The sequence below is a fragment of the Pelophylax lessonae genome (genome assembly GCF_965119305.1).
Source record: "Pelophylax lessonae genome assembly, chromosome: 2".
Classification (NCBI taxonomy): domain Eukaryota; kingdom Metazoa; phylum Chordata; class Amphibia; order Anura; family Ranidae; genus Pelophylax; species Pelophylax lessonae.
In genome coordinates, this window is record NC_138769.1 from 461054079 (window position 1) to 461072707 (window position 18629).

At 42.9% G+C, this 18629-nt stretch overlaps 1 protein-coding gene across 2 annotated transcripts in view; it reads right to left on the reverse strand.

The window, feature by feature from the left end:
* Positions 1–18629, reverse strand: part of CYFIP1 (cytoplasmic FMR1 interacting protein 1) — a 235650-nt gene that overhangs the window by 89144 nt on the left and 127877 nt on the right. For both annotated transcript variants that reach the window (XM_082244824.1, XM_082244823.1), the window contains exons 19-21: positions 16270–16346; positions 16083–16191; positions 4155–4274 (exon numbers count right to left, since the gene is read on the reverse strand). In XM_082244824.1, coding sequence (XP_082100950.1) covers positions 4155–4274; positions 16083–16191; positions 16270–16346 — 306 coding nt within the window. The remainder of the gene's footprint in view (positions 1–4154; positions 4275–16082; positions 16192–16269; positions 16347–18629) is intronic.

The window sequence follows — 18629 nt, forward strand, 5'->3', positions numbered from 1 at the left end:
AGTGGTTTAGACATTAATGACTGTGTGTTGAGTTATTTTGAGGGGACAGCAAATTTACACTGTTACACAAGCTGTACACTCACTACTTTACATTGTAGCAAAGTGTAATTTCTTCAGTGTTGTCACATGAAAAAATATAATAAAATATTTACAAAAATGTTAGGGGGGTTTTTGTGAGATACTGAACGTCTTCCAAGTACGATGGTAGATCTCCCTAGAGGTAGAATTTTTAGTATTCAACAGCGTAGGAATCACGGATTCAGACAAACCTCTATCCTTCAGCACCTGGCTTTCAACAGCGAAGCCATTTAAGCCAGCGATTGTAAAGCAGGATGGAAGCTTGGCCCTTGGGACAGCAGATCTCCCCTGAGAGGAAGTTTCCAAGGAGCATCGGTGACCAAATGTGCCAGATCGGCATACCAAGACCAGTGAGGCCAGTCTGGAGCCACTAGAATGACTGGAATCACTTCTGCCTCGATCCTGCACAGGGGTCTTGGCAAAAATTTGAGGGGGGAGGCGTAAATTAGACGATACTGACTCCAATGAGACACTTTAGAACACCGTCTTTTTCCCGAACCGCCAGGGCACTTCTTGTGCCCCCTTGGTGATTGACATAGGCCATGGCCGTGGCATTATCCGTTTGAATGTGTACCATCCCCCCCAACCCAGATATGGGGGAGGGCGCCCCTTTTGCAAGTCTTGAAGAGCCCCCTCGTGGATTGCCAGGCAAGGTCCTCTTAGAACCTCCGGTGGAGGTCCTGAAGGGCTTAGATACCTTCTCTTGAGACCCTGAGGGATGAAAAGACCTCCTATGAGCTGAGAAGAATGGCCCCCACCTACGACAGGGCTCCTTGCTCTTAGAAGCCTGTGAAAGAAGAGTACCCCCCCCCCCCCCGTGAGGCCCTTAATGTTATCATTCAAGGGAGCTCCAAACAGGGGATCCCCCACAAATGGGAGATCAAATAAGGCCTTCTTAGAAGTCTGGTCCGCAGACGAGCATTTCAGCCAGATAATACCCCGAAGGACCACTGCTGAGACAGACAGCCTAGAATTCAATGGAGCCGCATCCAAAGAGTCATCGCAGACAAACTGTAGCCCCTGGACCAACTGATCTGCCAGCTCCGCAAAGGCAGGGTAAAGCGGTTCCCCTTCCAGATCCCGGCATAAAAGTTTAGCTCACTTGGTCATCGTTTGCGACACCAGGGCAACAGTAAATGAGTAAATATGTGTCAAAGTGCTGAACCAGCCACAGAACATATGGCGGTCCAGAGCCTTTGACCTCCTATCAGCCGAATCTTTAAAGGCCGAAGATTCATCAACCAGAATTAAGGTGACTTTATTTAACCTGGAAACCGGTGAGCCCACTACAGGTGGGAATATGCACTTCGTAAGCAGGGAATCCGCATAAGGATACCGCATCGCAAAATGGTTAGGGACCACAAAAGTGCGTTTTGTTACAATATTACCAAAGTAAGTAAGAGGACACCCTCGTCGCCTTAGAGGGCCTGTGGGTTCCAAAAGGGACTGGTGCTTCCGGCGCAGCATCAGCCGCATCATCCATCTTTAAAGTATCATGCACTGACACAATCGGCGCACCCACCAGCACCTTTTCATGTGCGGCTAGAGGAGCAGAGGAATCATCCTCACTATCTGAGCACGCAGGGTGTGTGGAAGCAGACCCAGAAGGGTAACTCGCATCTGCGGCGGCCGAATCAGATTCAGGATCTGATGAGACAGATGAAGCAGGTGAAGGTGGGGGATGCTTTTTGCTATCCCCTTTTACCAGGACCAAATCCACCTTGGACACTAAGGACTCCAGGACCGTCGTCAGTGCAGTCAGAGATTGTTGTGATCTGGAGGGCCAGGCAGTCTCTTAGAGCGGATCAGGTGGGGAAATGTGCTCCAGGGACTCCTTTAGGGGGACCCCTCGACTAAAGATTACAACACTGCTAGGGGCACTCCCACCACGCTGGCGGCACCACAGGGCCCAGCACAGAGCACTACCGCTGCTATAGCAGAGAGAGGAAGAGAGAACCCCACAAAAAGACTCACCACCACCGATCAGGCACTTACAGCACCAAGCTAATTGCACACCATGCGGTGATCAGGAAGAGAACTAGGGACTAGGTGATGAGGAGGGGCCCCCATCACCAAATCACAGTCATATAGCTTCAAAAACATGGCCACCGCTATTTTCAATGAGAAAACCACAAGAAATCGGCAGCCAATCTACAGCACAAAGGCACAAGAAAATAGCGCCACCACATGGCTCCCGGGGGCCAGGGGGGACCCCAGGAGCTCCGAACATGATCCCAGCAAGAAGGTGGGGCCCTGGCAGGAGCCCCCACCAGGTACAGCCCCCTCCCAAAAAAGTTGATAGTTTGGTGATGGGAGGGGGGGCGGGGGGGTATTCTGCATGGGAAGGAGGGGAACCCAGGAAGGGGCCATGTCCACCCCAAAACCCCCCAGGGGTAGAGGGAGGACAGCTACTTGCCATACCAGGAACAGGGTGGGCAAAGCTCCTAACAGACCACTGCTCCATCAGAACGAGGGGACTGTCGGCCAGGAGGAACGCTGCGACTCAGGCCGAGGCCAGGTCATATGCGCCCTCGCGAGACGTTTTAACTCGCAGGCCAGCCCCCGTTCAGTGGGGCTATGTCACAGCCGACCAAGCGTGACGCTGAGGTCTGCGCGCACTCGCTGCCCAGACTGGGGGCACCCTCTGGATCTAGATTATCCAGTCCATCGCCCAGTCTGGCAGTTGATTGTAGATTCTCACAGGAACAAAATAACAAAGATAGGAAAAAGTTCAATTTAAAAGGAAAAAAGAATTGCCAGGACCAGAAACACGAGCAATGTCCTTACTCCTGACTAGGCAGAAACAAAACTGAGTGCCTATAGCTGAGAGTGGGAGTATACCCCCTGCGACTGTCCCATAGGCATAGTCAAGTTTTTTCCTGTCTATGCTTTTTCCTGCCTAGTGTCCTACTCCTCTAGGGGGCAGTATAACCAAATGTTCAAGAAGATAAGGAGCTGTGTCCCTCAATGAACGGAGGAGAAATTCTAATTTTCAGAGTAAATGAGTTTTGGGTTTTTACTAGCTGTAAAGCCATAATCATCAAAATTAACAAATTAAGAAACAAAACGCTTGAAATATATCACTCTATGTGTAATGAATCTATATAATATATCGGTTTCACTTTTTGAATTAAATTACTTAAAAAAAAAAAAAAAAAGAAAAAATGTCTTTTTGATATTCTAATTTTTTAAGATGCACCTGTCAGTTTTTTGTGCTCATCGTCCCTTTGGTAATAATTCCATTCACTGCATGCCCCATAGACTGAACACAAAGTGGGAGTAAATCTCTTCAAAACAAGAAAATCTCCTCAGACATTTGTCCTCATGTAAAAATTCCCCCTCTATCCCTTCCTAATCACAACTCAAAATTTAGAATTTTCTCTCACTTTCAGTCCCGTTGCCAATGGTCAGCAGGACAGACAGAGAAAATTAATCTCTTGAGCGGGACACGGAGCAATAAACTTGACAGTTGTTATAACTCTTCTTCATATTATATTAAAGTGGTTGTAAACCTCACACAGGAAAGGTGAACAAAGCACATTCTTCTATAGTATGTACTAGCCCGAATCCTAAGGACTCAGTTTGTTTTCTCTCTAAACTTTCCTTCCTCTGCTATCTTTAGGAGTCACTGATAAGACACAGCAGGTGAATGACAGCCTCAGCTTTGTAAATTTACATAGGTCAGTGTGCAGAAGGGGTTATGTATTTCCTGAGGTTTCACTGGAGCTCTGTGCTGTAGATCTACAGTGTGTGATGTCAAACTCCTGCCCCCTGACTCATAGAGCAAAGAAAAGTCCTTTGATCTATGTGTTTTAGAAAGCTTGACAGGAAAAACGGCTGCAGATAGATAAAACTTCTATAGGAAAATTGGTTTCATTGCTGTTTATCACCTAGGGCTAACCACTTAAACAAAAAAAAAAAAAAAGGACAACAGGGATACAAGAATGCAGATTGCTCACATTTAAACTGTTTTTAATCTTGCTGAATCAGATAATCTTCTATACTAGAGTTTACCTGCTGCAACCAAAAATGCATTATGTGCAAGACTTTCATAAGCAAAACACACTGTTCCTTACCACTATGGAAGTAAGATCTTCACTCTCAAATCGTCCTATTGCCAGTTCTAGTGACTTGTACATGGCTGCAGTGATCCTCTGTGTAATTAATCGATTAAGATCAATTGATCTGCCCAAGAGCTAAAAAAGGAAAGCATACTTTACTTTAGTTTTCAGATAAAGACTCAAGACAGTTCAAAAGATTTTTTTCAGCACCAAAAAAAATAAAAATACTTTGCACAGAATTTACATTAGCAAATATTTTCAATGGAAGAAGTGTGTTTTTGAAAAAAACATTAAAAATTGTCTGTTTTTGCTTTCTGTAAAAGAGTGATAAATGTTGGAACAGGATAAGAGAAAGCATACCATTTTGCATATGCTTTTCACCTCAAAAAGTGTTCAATCTTTAACATTAAATATCCAATTATCACAAAAAAAAAGTGAAAAGCAAGGAATCTTGGCTTACCTGTAAACTCTATAGCTTGAAGTGCAGCAAAGGACACAGGACTTATATTCATAGACCATGAGTTATATGCATGCTACCTTCAGGTGACTGGACAAAAACATGCTAGGGCTGCCCCTATAGCACATTCATATTACCCTGCCAGCTCCATGAGATTCTGTTTTTTTACCAAGAAATAATGAATGATCAAGACACAGAGGGGCTTGTGGAATGAAGAGGTCTGCAGTGAAAGATGTATTCAACTCAAAAGCAAACATTTATTATATTGCAGCTTACCAATTCTTAGGTGTGATGGCTGTATTTGTTTCCTTTTTTTAGGTTTTATTTCCAGTTTTGCTGGTAATCCAGCCAGCAAAACTGTTTTTCACAGCACAAATGCTCCATACATAGTTTACATAGATGAGACAAACCATTTAACACTGGCATGGGTGACTAAAATGTTGCTTTATTCATGCAAAACCTTTATCCCAAAAGGAAAAAAAACTGCTGCAACTGCTTAGAAAGTATGAGCTAGAGTTTGGCTTTAATTTGTTGGTGGTTCTAAATCTTCTAATACATTTAACCACTTGCCGACTGCCTAACGACGATTTACGTCAGCAGTCAGCCCCTCACAGGCAAAGTGACGTAGATCTACGTCACTAGCCTGTGAGGGTCTAGGGAGCGAGTGCGCGCCGCCGGAGGCACGCTCCCGCGGGGTCACGGACCCCCCCGCGCGTGTGACCGGCGGACCCGATGTCCGCCGGTCACTCTGCGATCGCCGCTGCAGAGGGAGAAAGTCTGGCGGCTAGTGTAAACAAGCCGCCTGTCATTCTCCCCTGTGTAGAAACTGTGATCACACGGTTCTACTATGTAGGACCGTTGATCACTGTTTCTACAGCTCAACCCACAGCCAATCACAGTTAGAATCACGCCCCTAGGGACACACGCAGCCCCTCCCTCTCAAATAAAGTTAACCCCATCACTACCAGTGTCATTTTGCAGTAACAGTGAATATGTATAGCACTGATTACTGCAGTAATGTCACTGGTAACCCCAAAAGTGTCAAAAATGTCAGTCAAGGGTCCGATCTGTCCGCTGCAATGTCGCAGTACCGCAAAAAAAAATTGCAGATCGCCGCCCTTACGCGTTAAAAAAAAAACAACAAAAATGACAAAAATCTTTCCCTTTGTTAGTAAACGCGATAACTTTTGCGCAAACCAATCAAAATACGCTTTATGCGATTTTTTTTACCAAACATAGGTAGCATAAAACAAATTGGCCGAAAATGTTAAAAAATTGATTTTTATATTTTTTTTTGGGGAATTTCATATAAAAAAATGTGAAAAATATTGCTATTTTTGCAAAATTGACGCTCTTTTTTTGTTTATAGCGCATGATCAAAAAAAAAAAAAAAAAAATCGCACAGGTGATCAAATACCATCAAAAGAAAGCTGTTTGTGGGGAAAAAAGGGACGTCAAATTTGTTTAAGTACAGCGTCGCACGACCGCGCAATTGTCCGTTAAAGTGACGCAGTGCCGAATCGCAACATACCCCCTGGTCAGGAAGGGGGTAAAATCTTCCGGGGCTTAAGTGGTTAACGACCCCCCCCCCTCCCCCCAAGGGTGTGTCTGAGAAGTCCTTTAGTAAGGTAACCAGTGAATTCAATGTCCAGGTTCCCTCTCATACACCATGTATGTGGCCAGTCTGACAAAAACAATTTTCTGTCACAATGTCTGAATTCTTTGTAAAACCTTCAACACTTGTACAGGTGAATCTCATAAAATTCAAATACCCTCAAAAAGTTAATTTCAGTAATTAAATTCAAAAAGTGAAACTCCTATTTCAGGGGGTCTCCAAACTTACTAAACAAAGGGCCACTTTACTGTCCTTCAGACTTTAGGGGGCCAGACAAAGGCCAGTGGGAGTAGAAAATGTCCTTGCGCCCAGTGGGAGTAAACATTGCCCTATCTTTGGTGTCAATGGAAGGAATGGTGGCCCATTGTTGGTGCAGTTGGAGAAATAGTGCCCCATCTTTGGTGTCAATAGGAGGAATAGAGCTCCATTGTTGATGTCAGTGGGAGGAATAGTTCCCCATAGTTGGTATCAGTAGAAGGAATTGTGTCCATCATTGGTGTCAATGAAAATAACTTTGCCCCGTCATTGGTGTCAGTGGGAGGAAATGGTGCTCAGTGGGAGGAATAGTGCCCCATTTTTTGTGTCAGCTTCCCCTCATTTACTAAGCTCTAGAGCAGGGGTCTCTAAACTTTCTAAACAAAGGGCCACTTTACTGTCCTTCAGACTTTAGGGGGCCAGATTAAGGCCAGTGAGAGTAGAAAATGTCCTTGCGCCCAGTGGGAGTAAAAAATGGTGTCAGTGGAAGGAATGGTGCCCTATTTTTGGTGTCAATGGGAGAACTAGTACCCCATCATTGGTGTCAGTGGGAGGAATAGTGCCCCATCGTTGGTGTCAATGGGAGGAATAGAGCTCCATTGTTGATGTCAGTGAGAGGAATTGTTGGTATCAATAGAAGGAATTGTGCCCATCATTGGTGTCAATGGAAAGAACTTAACCCCATCATTGGTGTTTTGATGGTGTTCAGTGGGAGGAATAGTGCCCCATTGTTTGGGTCAACGACAAACATTTTGCCACATTGTTGGTGTCCATGGATGAAATAGTGCCCCAATGGCCAGATAAAGGCAAACAAAGGGCCGTATCTGGCCCTTGGGCCACAGTTTGGAGACCACTGTCCTATTTTATATAGATGCATTATACACAGTGATATAGTTCAAGCATTCCTTTCTTTTACTTTTGACGAATATGGCTTACAGCTAGTGAAAACCCAATATTCAATATCTTAGCAAATTACAATATTACATAAGACCGTGGGAAAAAAAAAAAAAAAGATTTTTAATACAGAAATGTTGGCTTACTGAAAAGTATGTCCATGTACAGTATATGCACTCAATATCTGGTCGGAGCTCCTTTTGCATGAATTACTGTATCAATGCGGTGTGGCATAGAAGCGATCAGCCTGTGGCACGGCTGAGGTGTTATGGAAGCCCAGGCTGCTTTGATAGCGGCCTTCAGCTCATCTGCATTGTTGGGTCTGGTGTCTCTAATCTTATGGACCATACACACTATAAGATTTTCTGAAGACTTTTTCCTTTAGACTTACCAAAACCATATAATATGAGGTCAAACCTAAAGACTTTCAATTTGTATGCAATCTGGCAGGCCCTTGCACTACATAGAAAAGGTAAATCTGAAGGAAAAAGTCTTCAGAAAATCTTATAGTGTGCATCCAGCTTTACTCTTTACAATACCCCACAGATTCTCATCACTGACTGTGGAAACTTTACACTGGACGGCATGCAACTTGGATTCTGTGCCGCTCTACTCTTCCTCCAGACTCTGGGACCTTGATGTCCAAATGAAATGCAAAATTTTCCACAGTCGGTGATGATTTAGGGAGTCATGTCATCTGCTGGTGTAGCCCACTGTGTTTTATATACAAAGTCAAAGCAGCCCTCTACCAGGGAATTCTAGAGCACTTCATGCCTCCCTCAGCTGACCAGTTTTTTGGAGATGCTGATTTCGATTTCCAGCAGGACTTGGCATCTGCCCACACTGCCAAAAGTACCAATACCTGGTTTAACCTCCCTGGCGGTATGATTATTTCAGATTTTAGGTGCTGAAAGCGGTACATTGTTTTGCATAGAAATCTGTTTTACATTTTAAAGCTCACCTTCCCCTGCGATCCCCCGTCGTCGTCCTGCTGTGTGCTCGGCCGATGCCGGGACCAGTCTTCTGGTTCCCTTCCCTCTGAGCGTTGTGACGCAGGGGGTGGAACCGGCGGCAAATTCAAAACGGATTACATTGTATCATGCCATTTCACCACAGGATTTCACCTGGTGACTTTTCCAGTGCCCTGCCTGTGCTTTTCCAGTTCTTTGTGCCTGGAAAATAGAGAACGACCATGGCGTCCAAAAAGCCTTATTTTTGTACAAAATCGCTTTTAGAGGAACTAGAAAACAGTGACAGTGAAACTGAGTTACTTGAAGAACTGAGCGATAGCGATTCGTGGGAAAATTCGTCATCAGGTACGGAAAGTGACGACAGCGACGATTCTGATGTCTCTTTCTGGCACATAGCTCGTCGCTGTCGTCACTTTCTGTACCGGACGACAAATTTTCCCACAAATCGCTATCGCTCAGTTCTTCAAGTAACTCGGTGTCACTGATGCCGTTTTCCAGTTCGTCTAAAAGCGATTTTGCGCAAAAAAACGCTTTTTGGACGCTATGGTCGTTCAAAACTTTCTAGGCACAAAGCACTGGAAAAGCACAGGCAGGGCACTGGAAAAGTCACCAGGTACAATCCTTTGCTGAAATGGCATGATACAGTGTAATCCGTTAGGATCACAGCTTTGTATCAGGTCATTTAGTGTTTTTACACTTTTGAATTTGCCACCGGTTCCACCGGAAGGCAAGTGCCGGCAATCGGCCTTGCACAGAGCAGGGAGAGACTGTAAGGAGGATAGGGAGGACGGCAGGGGATCTCAGGGAAGGTGAGTAACAACATTGCAGGGTAATGTTGGTTCGGGGTTACCGCTTTTGGTACTGAAAATTAACCCCGAGCCACTCGGGAATACCGCCAGGGAGGTTAATGATCCTGATATCATTGTGCTTGATTGGCCAGCAAACTCGCCTGACCTAAACCCCATAGAGAATCTGTGGGGTATTGTCAAGAGGAAGATGACACACACAAAACCCAAGAATGCAGATGAGCTGAAGGACGCTATCAAAGCAACCTGGGCTTCCATAACAGCTCGATAAAGAAAAAAGTTACCAAGACTTGGTAATGAGTAAGCGACATCTCTAGTCGTGAAACCCGTCTACCTTTTGTCCCATGTCTCACAGTTTGAATCCTTGATGTTTATTTGATGTGGAATAAATCACTCCTTTTTGATTTCTACTTCGGAGTGCGGTCACTTTTTTCTTGATCAACCAGTTACCGGATTACGGATCTGACCAGCACCCGACACTGCCTCACCTGGAGCGGTCACACCCAAGCTTGGAGCCCAGATAATTTTTTCCATAACAGCTCAACAGCGCCTCCATGCCACGCCGCATTGATGCAGTAATTCATGCAAAAGGAGCCCTGACCAAGTATTGTGTGCATATTACACTGGACATGCATGGACAAACTTTTCAGTACGCCAATATTTCTGTAATAAAAATCCTTTTTTTTTTTTTTAACGGTCTTATGTAATATTGTAAATTGCTAAGATATTGAATATTGGGTTTTCACTAGCTGTAAGCCATAACCAACAAACGTAAAAGAAAGATATGCTTGAATACACTGCTCAAAAAATTAAAGGAACACTTTGAAAACACATCAGTTCTCAATGGGGAAAAGTATCTATACTGATATGGACTGGGTAATGTGTTTGGAACCAAAGGATGCCACATCATTTGGTGGAAATGAAAATTATCAACCTACAGAGGGCTGAATTCAAAGACACACAGAAAATCAAAGTGAAAAAATGATGCAGCAGTCTAGTCCATTTTGCTGAAATTAATTGAAGCAACTCAAAAATGGTACTCCGTAGTCTGTATGCTTGTACACATGTCTGACAATGTTGGGGCATGCTCCTAATGAGACGATGGATGTGTCCTGGGGTATTTCCTCCCAGATCTGGACCAGGGCATCACTGAGCTTCTGAAAAGATTGAGGTGCAAACTGGCATCGGATGGACCTAAACAATGTCACAGAAGTTAACTAGGAGTAGAACAAATCACAATTAATAAATCCTACTCACCCAGCGCTCTAAAATCAATAAAATATCCTGCTAGAAGAAATTTACAACTAGCAGGGCAATAAGTGAAAAAGGTGTATTCAAAGAAAAATAATAATAAACCTCCCAAGAATCCACTAGCGACGCTAATGATATATCATCAAAAATATACCAGTACTGCTATAAAAACCAGCACATAAAATCATGTGAGTATAACTGAACCTCAGGGGGAAAAAGTCCTCAATGCAAACTCACTGGTTAAAACAGGATTACGCTATGTGTATCTCGCTATTTGTTTACATGCACACCCGGGTATGCTGAATGCGTTCCATCCACCTTGGTGAGGAGTCACTTTGTTCCAGGGTTCCAGTGTCTTGAGGAAAAGACCATCCTTTTTGAAACAGGCTTAATTTTAAGCCGCCTCTGGTAAGTGTATTACCATAAGGCGTGCACAGCGGTGAGGTGGAGGCTTTCTGCATGTTGTATGCACGTTGCTGGATGTTCTTACTCACCTTGGAATCATTTGGACTGTATTCCCAATTTACATTGTATACATGAAGAACTTTTAGCGTTCATCCTTACCTGAAGTTTGCATTGAGGACTTTTTTCCCCTGAGGTTCAATTATACTCACATGATTTTATGTGCTGGTTTTTATAGCAGTACTGGTATATTTTTGATGATATATCATTAGTGCCGCTAGTGGATTCTTGGGAGGTTTATTATTAATATTTTTCTTTGAATACCTTTTTGACAATGCCACAGAAGTGCTCTACTGGATTTAGGTTAGGCAAGTGTGGGGTCCATTCAATGGTATCAATTCCTTCATCCTTCTGGAACTGCCTGCATACTCTCGCCACATGAGGCCGGGCATTGTCGTGCACTAGGAGGAACCCAGGACCCACTGCACCAGCGTAGGGTCCGACAATGGGTCCAAGGATTTCATCCAGATACTGAATGGCAGTCAGGGCGCCATTGTCTAGCCTGTAGAGGTCTGTGCATTCCTCCATGGATATGCCTCCCCAGATTATCACTAACCCACCACCAAACCAGTTATGCTGAACGATGTTACATACAGCATTACTTTCTATAACTTGGTGCGCAGAAATTTTCGGAGGAAAACGGGCCGATCCCATTTCGGCCGAAAACGGGCCAATCCCATTTCGGCCGAAAACGGGCCAATCCCATTTCGGCCGAAAACGGGCCAATCCCATTTCGGCCGAAAACGGGCCTATCCCATTTCGGCCGAAAACGGGCCTATCCCATTTCGGCCGAAAACGGGCCTATCCCATTTCGACCGAAAACGGGCCTATCCCATTTCGGCCGAAAACGGGCCTATCCCATTTCGGCTGAAAACGGGCCTATCCCATTTCGGCCGAAAAATTGTCAAGGATGCCGAAAGTTAATGGCCGCCGCGAGGAAGGGGGGCGCAGCACAGGTGAAGTGTATATGAATTAACCCACCGGGCAGGCGGACGAGCGGCCACTAATAGCTGTAACGAAGTGAGCCCTTCTCAAAGTGAGGGCTCACTTTGTTACAGCTATTAGCGGCCGCTCGTCCGCCCGCCCGGTGTGTTAGGTCATATACATAGTCACGTAGTAGTGACATCACTGAGAGGTGGGCCGCGGGCCAGAGGCAGGATTTTGAGAGGAGGACGCAAAAGGAGAGGAGCAGAGAGTTCGCCTGCCTGTGACATGGAGGAGCCGGCGAGCGGGAAGAAACGAGCACATTGTTAATCCCACAAGTACTAAGCAGATTGCCATGATTAACTCTTTGGGGGGGGGGGGTGGCTGAGGCAAGGTTAATTACCAATGGTATTTGTATTATGCAGCTTTAGGGGGTTAACATATTGCCACTATGCTACCAGTAGTGATACGGACCCTAGCCAAATGCAAAACTAGTGAAACAGTCAGAAAAGATGAGTAGGGAAACAAAGAAAATGTCAGTGGCCTTCACCTTTAAAATCATTCCTGTTTTAGAGGTTGTCTCATTGTTGCCCATCTAGTGCACCTGCTAATTTAACACCAAAGCAGCTGAAACTGACTAACAACCCCTCCTGCTACTTGACCAGATCAGTTTATTTGACTTGATGCTATACTCTGATTAAAAAGTGTTCCTTTCATTTTTTGAGCAGTGTATATCACTGTGTGTAATGCATCTATATGAAATAGGAGTTTCACTTTTTTAATTGGATTACTAAAATAAATTAACTTTTTTATTCTAATTTTGTGAGATGGCACCTGTAGAACCTTCAAATTTCAATAGGTCAAAAATGCCACACAACCTTTATCCCCTTATCCCTGTTCAAGAATCAGAGGTGGAACCTCCTTTACTTGAGGGTATTATGGAGGAAAGTATTGAGGACCTGGATCTTGGTATCAAGAATGCACAGAATTTCCCTTTCCCCTTCATTTTATGAGCCACTACCATGGACACGTTAATTGATGCGGTGACACTAGCGTTTTGCCTACCTGCACCTGACTCTCCACCACCAAAATAAGCCCACCTGGGCACCAAGGCTAGCTAAGTCAAGAAGGACTTTTCCCATAGACGTGCAGTTTGTTTCTGAACTTTGTGAGGACTGGCCCAATTCTGAGCATCTTCCAGGTCTAATAATCTGGAATAAAGCATATTCTTTGCATGGGACCCCTGGGCTTGACATCTCCCACCCCACCAGTCACTGCAGGCTGCAAAGCCACTACTACCAGACAAGATGCTTTAAAGAGGAGCTCTAACCTCCTATCTGTGCACCTTTAAAAACAAAGACCTCTTTTACTGGAGCTGCTTAGGTCCTATTTAACCAGTTACCGCTGGAGGTACGCATATATGCGGCCTCTCAACAGTTGGGCTTTAATGCCGAGAGACTGAATATATGAGTCCCGATGTATACATATTTCTGTGCTCCTGGCACAGTTACCAGTGGGTAATGGAAAACTTCTGATGCATATTTGAGATCGGGAGCTTTCCAATCATGTGACCGTAGTGACTGCCAATCACAGTGGTCACGATTGGAATGCCCGCCTCCATCTCCTGGCATTTAGAACCTCTTAAAGGGGATAAGTAGGAAATAGCCTGATCAATAGCGGAAGAACCCAATTTCTTGTACAGTTTCTCTTCCATGGGGTATTGGTGAGCAAAATGCTTCAGTGGTGAAAACAATTTCTGTTGGTGAGCTCATCTGACATATATTATTTTTTCTTAAAGTGAAGTTTCCTTGCAAATGAGAATGTTTTTGATGGCCGCCAGTGTCCAAAAACAATGAATTTAGAAAACGGGGACTCTAGCAGCAATGATTTTAGATTACTTAGAAAGAGATTTAGAAAGCCCACTGTGGTCTTCGGTGTCTGAGACAGCCCTGGGCCCCAAGATTCCAGCTTCGAGAACTCGCCTATAGAGAATTCCTGATTCCCAGCAGCTTCCTTTCCTTTATCATGAGAAGTTTCTTTCAACACTACATCCTTTACAAGAGTACGAGAGGGAAAGGTGGCGCCCATGTTTACGACCCAGGCAGTCCAAACCAGAGAAAACCCCTGACAGCCGATCACATAGTTCAGATATGGCAGCAGAAAATTCCTCCCTTAAAACAAAAGAAGTGGAGGATTGAGCTCCTAAAACAGTGGAAATACCAAATAAGGGGCAGGGATTCAGGGCTAATATGAGACCCCCTTTTTGTACTTCCTACTTAAAAGCAGGATTTCGAAGCCCACCCCATCGTCTTTTCCCCCTGCCTGCATGAAGCCATGACCTGCTGAAGGTAAAATTAACTGTAAACCGACAGAGGCAAGTTGCCACCTCATGGAAAGGAGTGTCAGCATTTCCACAACACGGAGTGCCACCTCCCTGAAATTAGTTTTTGATCTGGCGCTCTGTCCTTACCGGTGAGTGGACAGGGAGTGTGGGGCAGCTGGTTGTAACGGCCTCCATTTACAACCTCACAAAGATGGAAACAGTTTTTTTTTTTTTCATAAAACTAAAATGTATTATTTTTCATTCTCTCCCTGTCATGCCACACAGCCGAAGGCCCCTTTCACATGGGCTGTTAAATCAGGTTCGCCTGTCCATTTTTAAGGCTGACCTAATCGGATTCTTCAGTATCCTCTATGGAGCGGGGATGTCCACTGACAACCACTGCCATCCGATCCTGTCCGCCAAAAACAGACGGATGGTGGTCCTATTTTTCACCCGCCTGGCGGATTGAATCATCAGGCAGTTTATTTTCATTTGAATGCCCCGTAGAGGAGAGTGGGACTGTGTTAGTGTTCGCTCTGCAAAGCGGAGCGGACAGGACCGGCCATCTGCCTGCTCAGCTGGGATTAGCGGAAAAACATCAGCCGGTTCAATAAAAACTGGCCGCCATTCAGCCGGTGTGTATGGCAAGTGGTCCAACAGAAGCTGACCATTCAGCAAGCACGAAAAAAAAAAAAAAAAAGACTGGCTCCTAACTTTTTTAGCTGGCTCCTTGATTCCTAGTAAATTTGTCAAGCCCTGACCTAAGGACACTATTACAAAACTAAGGCTTAGTGGAACTGTAAGAGGTTATTCCTAGGACAGGGATTTTTGACTTTTTAGGTCAGTGTCCATTCACCTAAAGTTGGCTGTATGAGCTCAGTAGTCACGAGTCTAATGTCCTTGGTGTCCTGTAATGTACAATTAATATTAAACAAATACATAGGGTTATATGGTGAGATAGTACCATATATTCACTGCAAACAAAGCAGGAGCACAGTTTTGTTGACATTACATGCTATGGCCATGTAAAGGAAACAAAAAATGGACGAGATGATGCCACTAAACTATATAAATGCAGCAAGATATGTTATGTAAAGGTCATATTGCCTACAGCATCCTTGCAATAACATGCATCCCACACAGCATATATTCAAAACCCATATACACATTTTATACTGACTTAAGGATAGGATAAAGAAAGATAGGATATTAATCCTGCTTTCATGTATAAACTATTGTGAATTGGGCTGTGAATGTAATTTGAGCTCTCCTATTAATGTCCATAGAGCTTGTCCTGCACAGTGATAGACAACATAGTAATAAAATGAAGTAAAAACAATGCCCAGAGAAGTAGATAGCCAAGCAGTGAGTGGGCTTTTTCATAATGTAGTGTTCTCTGTAGTTGTTCAAACAACTCTGCAAACTCCCAAAACCACTTTGCATTACAAGTCATTCCAAAAATATCAAAAGTCACAATTTACATTAACTATTACAGTTCAACCTGTTGTAAAGATTGAATAACCAATTTTGCTATCTTAGTACTGTATTTGAGACACAACACAGTCTTTACATGCAAAACTGCCCCAAACTGTCTCTATAACATTTTTTATATTTGTGTCCATCATATAATTGATTACATATAGCATCACTGGGCAAACAAAACAATGTCACAAAGATGTAATATAAATATACTATTATTTGGAACCAGGCCCTGACATTTTCATTGTCTTAAGCATTATGATCTTTTAACATAAGCAGTTTAGGAAAAAAACAAAAAACAAAAGTAGGTTGGGTGGGTGTACAATTGCCCCTATAGTCTGTAAAATAAAAAGGTGCTGGCCTTCAAAGCCCAGGAACGATTACTGAAAGAAAGCGTATACTTGGGCTTTGGCTACAGGCACCAGCCTTACTTTTTTCCTCATTTCTTTTATAGGTTAACCCCAGTGCAGGTTTAGGTCAACATTAGTTTGCAGACGCGTACTAACCTGGACATGTCTCTGCTTTAGCAAAGTATCATAGCGATTGGATGCGGGTTGTGAGATATGGGCTCCTTGATTTTTACAATCTGATCGTAATCGTTTGTCCAACAGTAAACTGTTAAAAAAAAGGCAAAGGTTATAAGTAAAGCCTGTACACAAACTGGAAAAATGGAGTGATGGGTGATATACACACCTGCCAGCTACAATTTTATAGTGCGCAAATATTTGGTCAGCTAGTTTGTAGACAAACTGGTCAAAACACAGGTTTACCTAAGGATAGTTTTAGAAAAAAATAGGATTAGACTATAAAAATGGGGAAAAAAACAAGCACACACATCAATCTAAACAGCTTTTCAACTAAGTGTAACTAAAAGGCAAAACATTTTCTTCCCCCATTTTGGATTGACTAAAGGGAGGGTTATAATGAGAGACAGAGAATTAGTTATAATTCCTCTCCACTCTATCCAAAACTGAAAAAAAAAAAAAAAAGTTTTTCCTTTAGTTCCTGCGGATGCAAGAATCTGTTTTTTTTTTTCATTCAGCCTGCTGGTTAAACAAAAATAAAAATGCAGTATATCAAAATACCTTTCTTCCATATGAACAAAAAATAATCAGTTAAAGCCCCTAAAAATTTTGAAAGTGACACAGCTGCTATGTCACACAAAATACAGCGCTGAAAACAAATAACAAATAAATCATTGCTAACATAATCCATTCTTATTGTATGTTAGTGCAAATAAAAAAAGTATCACGGACAGTTCTCAATTGTCTCTGTCGCAAGTGCACTAATACAGCTACAATGACCTTAAGCATAATCCATTCTTCAAAGAAAAGTGCATAGGCAAAAGGACAAAACAATCTACTGTGAAAAAACTAATTAAACAATTCAACAAATGTCCAAAGCAATATAAAGTCCAATGGAGTGTTGTCTAAAATTTTCCTTCACCAGGTAGTTCTTCCCAGGTGCTTGAGAAAGTTAAATCAAAAAGTGCTCCTTCCACCACAATCAAGGATTGCACTTTCCGGTCCGAGGATTTGAGCGGCTGGATGATTTCTGCATCCTGCTGCCGCAGGCATTCTCCACAGGGATTTTTAATTTGCCTGTTTACTTGCAGTCTATGCGAGTAGTTTTTTTATTGACCTTTAATTATCCCAATGTTCTCACAACAACATTCTCCTATGCTCTTTTTATGAATCCATCTGAGAGATTTGTGAAGAGAGAGCAGAGCAAGTGGTGGATTACAGCCCATGTACCTGACATGAGCCTTGTTCGCCTAATCCAGGGATCCTCAAACTACACAACCCATGAGACATTGTAAAACTCTGACATTCACAGCCATGACTAGGCATGATGGGAATTGTAGTTCCTGAACAACTGGAGGGCCATAGTTTGAAGACCCCTAGCCTAATCTGTTCCTAGATAGGTGTATAGGTTTGGTATATGCAACCCTTGATTGTGGTGGAGGGAGCACTTTTTGATTTAACTTACTCAAGCACCTGGCAAGAAATGCTTTGTGGAGGAAAATTTTAGACAACACTCTACTGGACTTTGTATTGCTACTGACATTTGTTGAATTTTTTTTTAGTTCCTTTTTCACTGTGGATGCTTTTGTCATTTTTATATGCACCTTCGCTAGTTGATTATGTTAGCAATGATATTTTTTATTGTTTTCAGAGAAGTATGTTGTGTATTTGATAATCCCCAGCTTTATAGACACTATTAAAATACCTATACTACATGTGAATTTTGCCCAGAATACCATATACCCCAATAAACAGCGGGAAACTTCTAGGGTAAGCTTTCCACCATTGAATACATCTTAGAACACCTGACTCTATAACCAAAAAATATGGCAAATATTCCTGACTTATAAATGAAAAAAACAGTGCAGCACTCTAGAAATTTAAAAGAATCAAACAGTAACGAAAACCATAAATATATGTGCTGAATGATATACAGTGACAAACGTAAGTAGTGCAACATATGATAAAAAATAACACAATCACTTAAAACAGCTCAGTGTAAATAAATACAATATGTGTAAATCAAGTCCATATAAAATAGACCACAGCACACTGGAAGATTTTTTCTGCTGTTATCCCCACACGAGCGTAAAGTAGACATTTGTCATGCTATAATTCACAGTGGGGACTACTTTTTATTAGACTCCATATACACATTTATTTCCACTGAGCGGATCTAAGGGATTGTGGTATTTTTATCATCCGTTACATCACGTATGTCACCCACTGTATATGATTCAGCACATATATTTATAGTTATCGTTGTGGTATACTAGGTTTGTAATTGACAAGTGAGGCAGTTTTAATTTCTACAGTGCTGCTTTTTTTTCCATTATTGGTTAGTGTGTGAAGCAAATTTTAGAAGTGGCCGCTTTGGGTGTAGTGCAAACATTTTTTTTTTTTTTGGTTTGGCAGCACGGGGTTGCCATCTGTCTGAAATATTTCTTGACTTTACCATATATAAAGGCAGCTATTTGTGGGTTGCAGAAATATTCAGAATAATTCAGTCCATCAAATTTAAAATTGCAT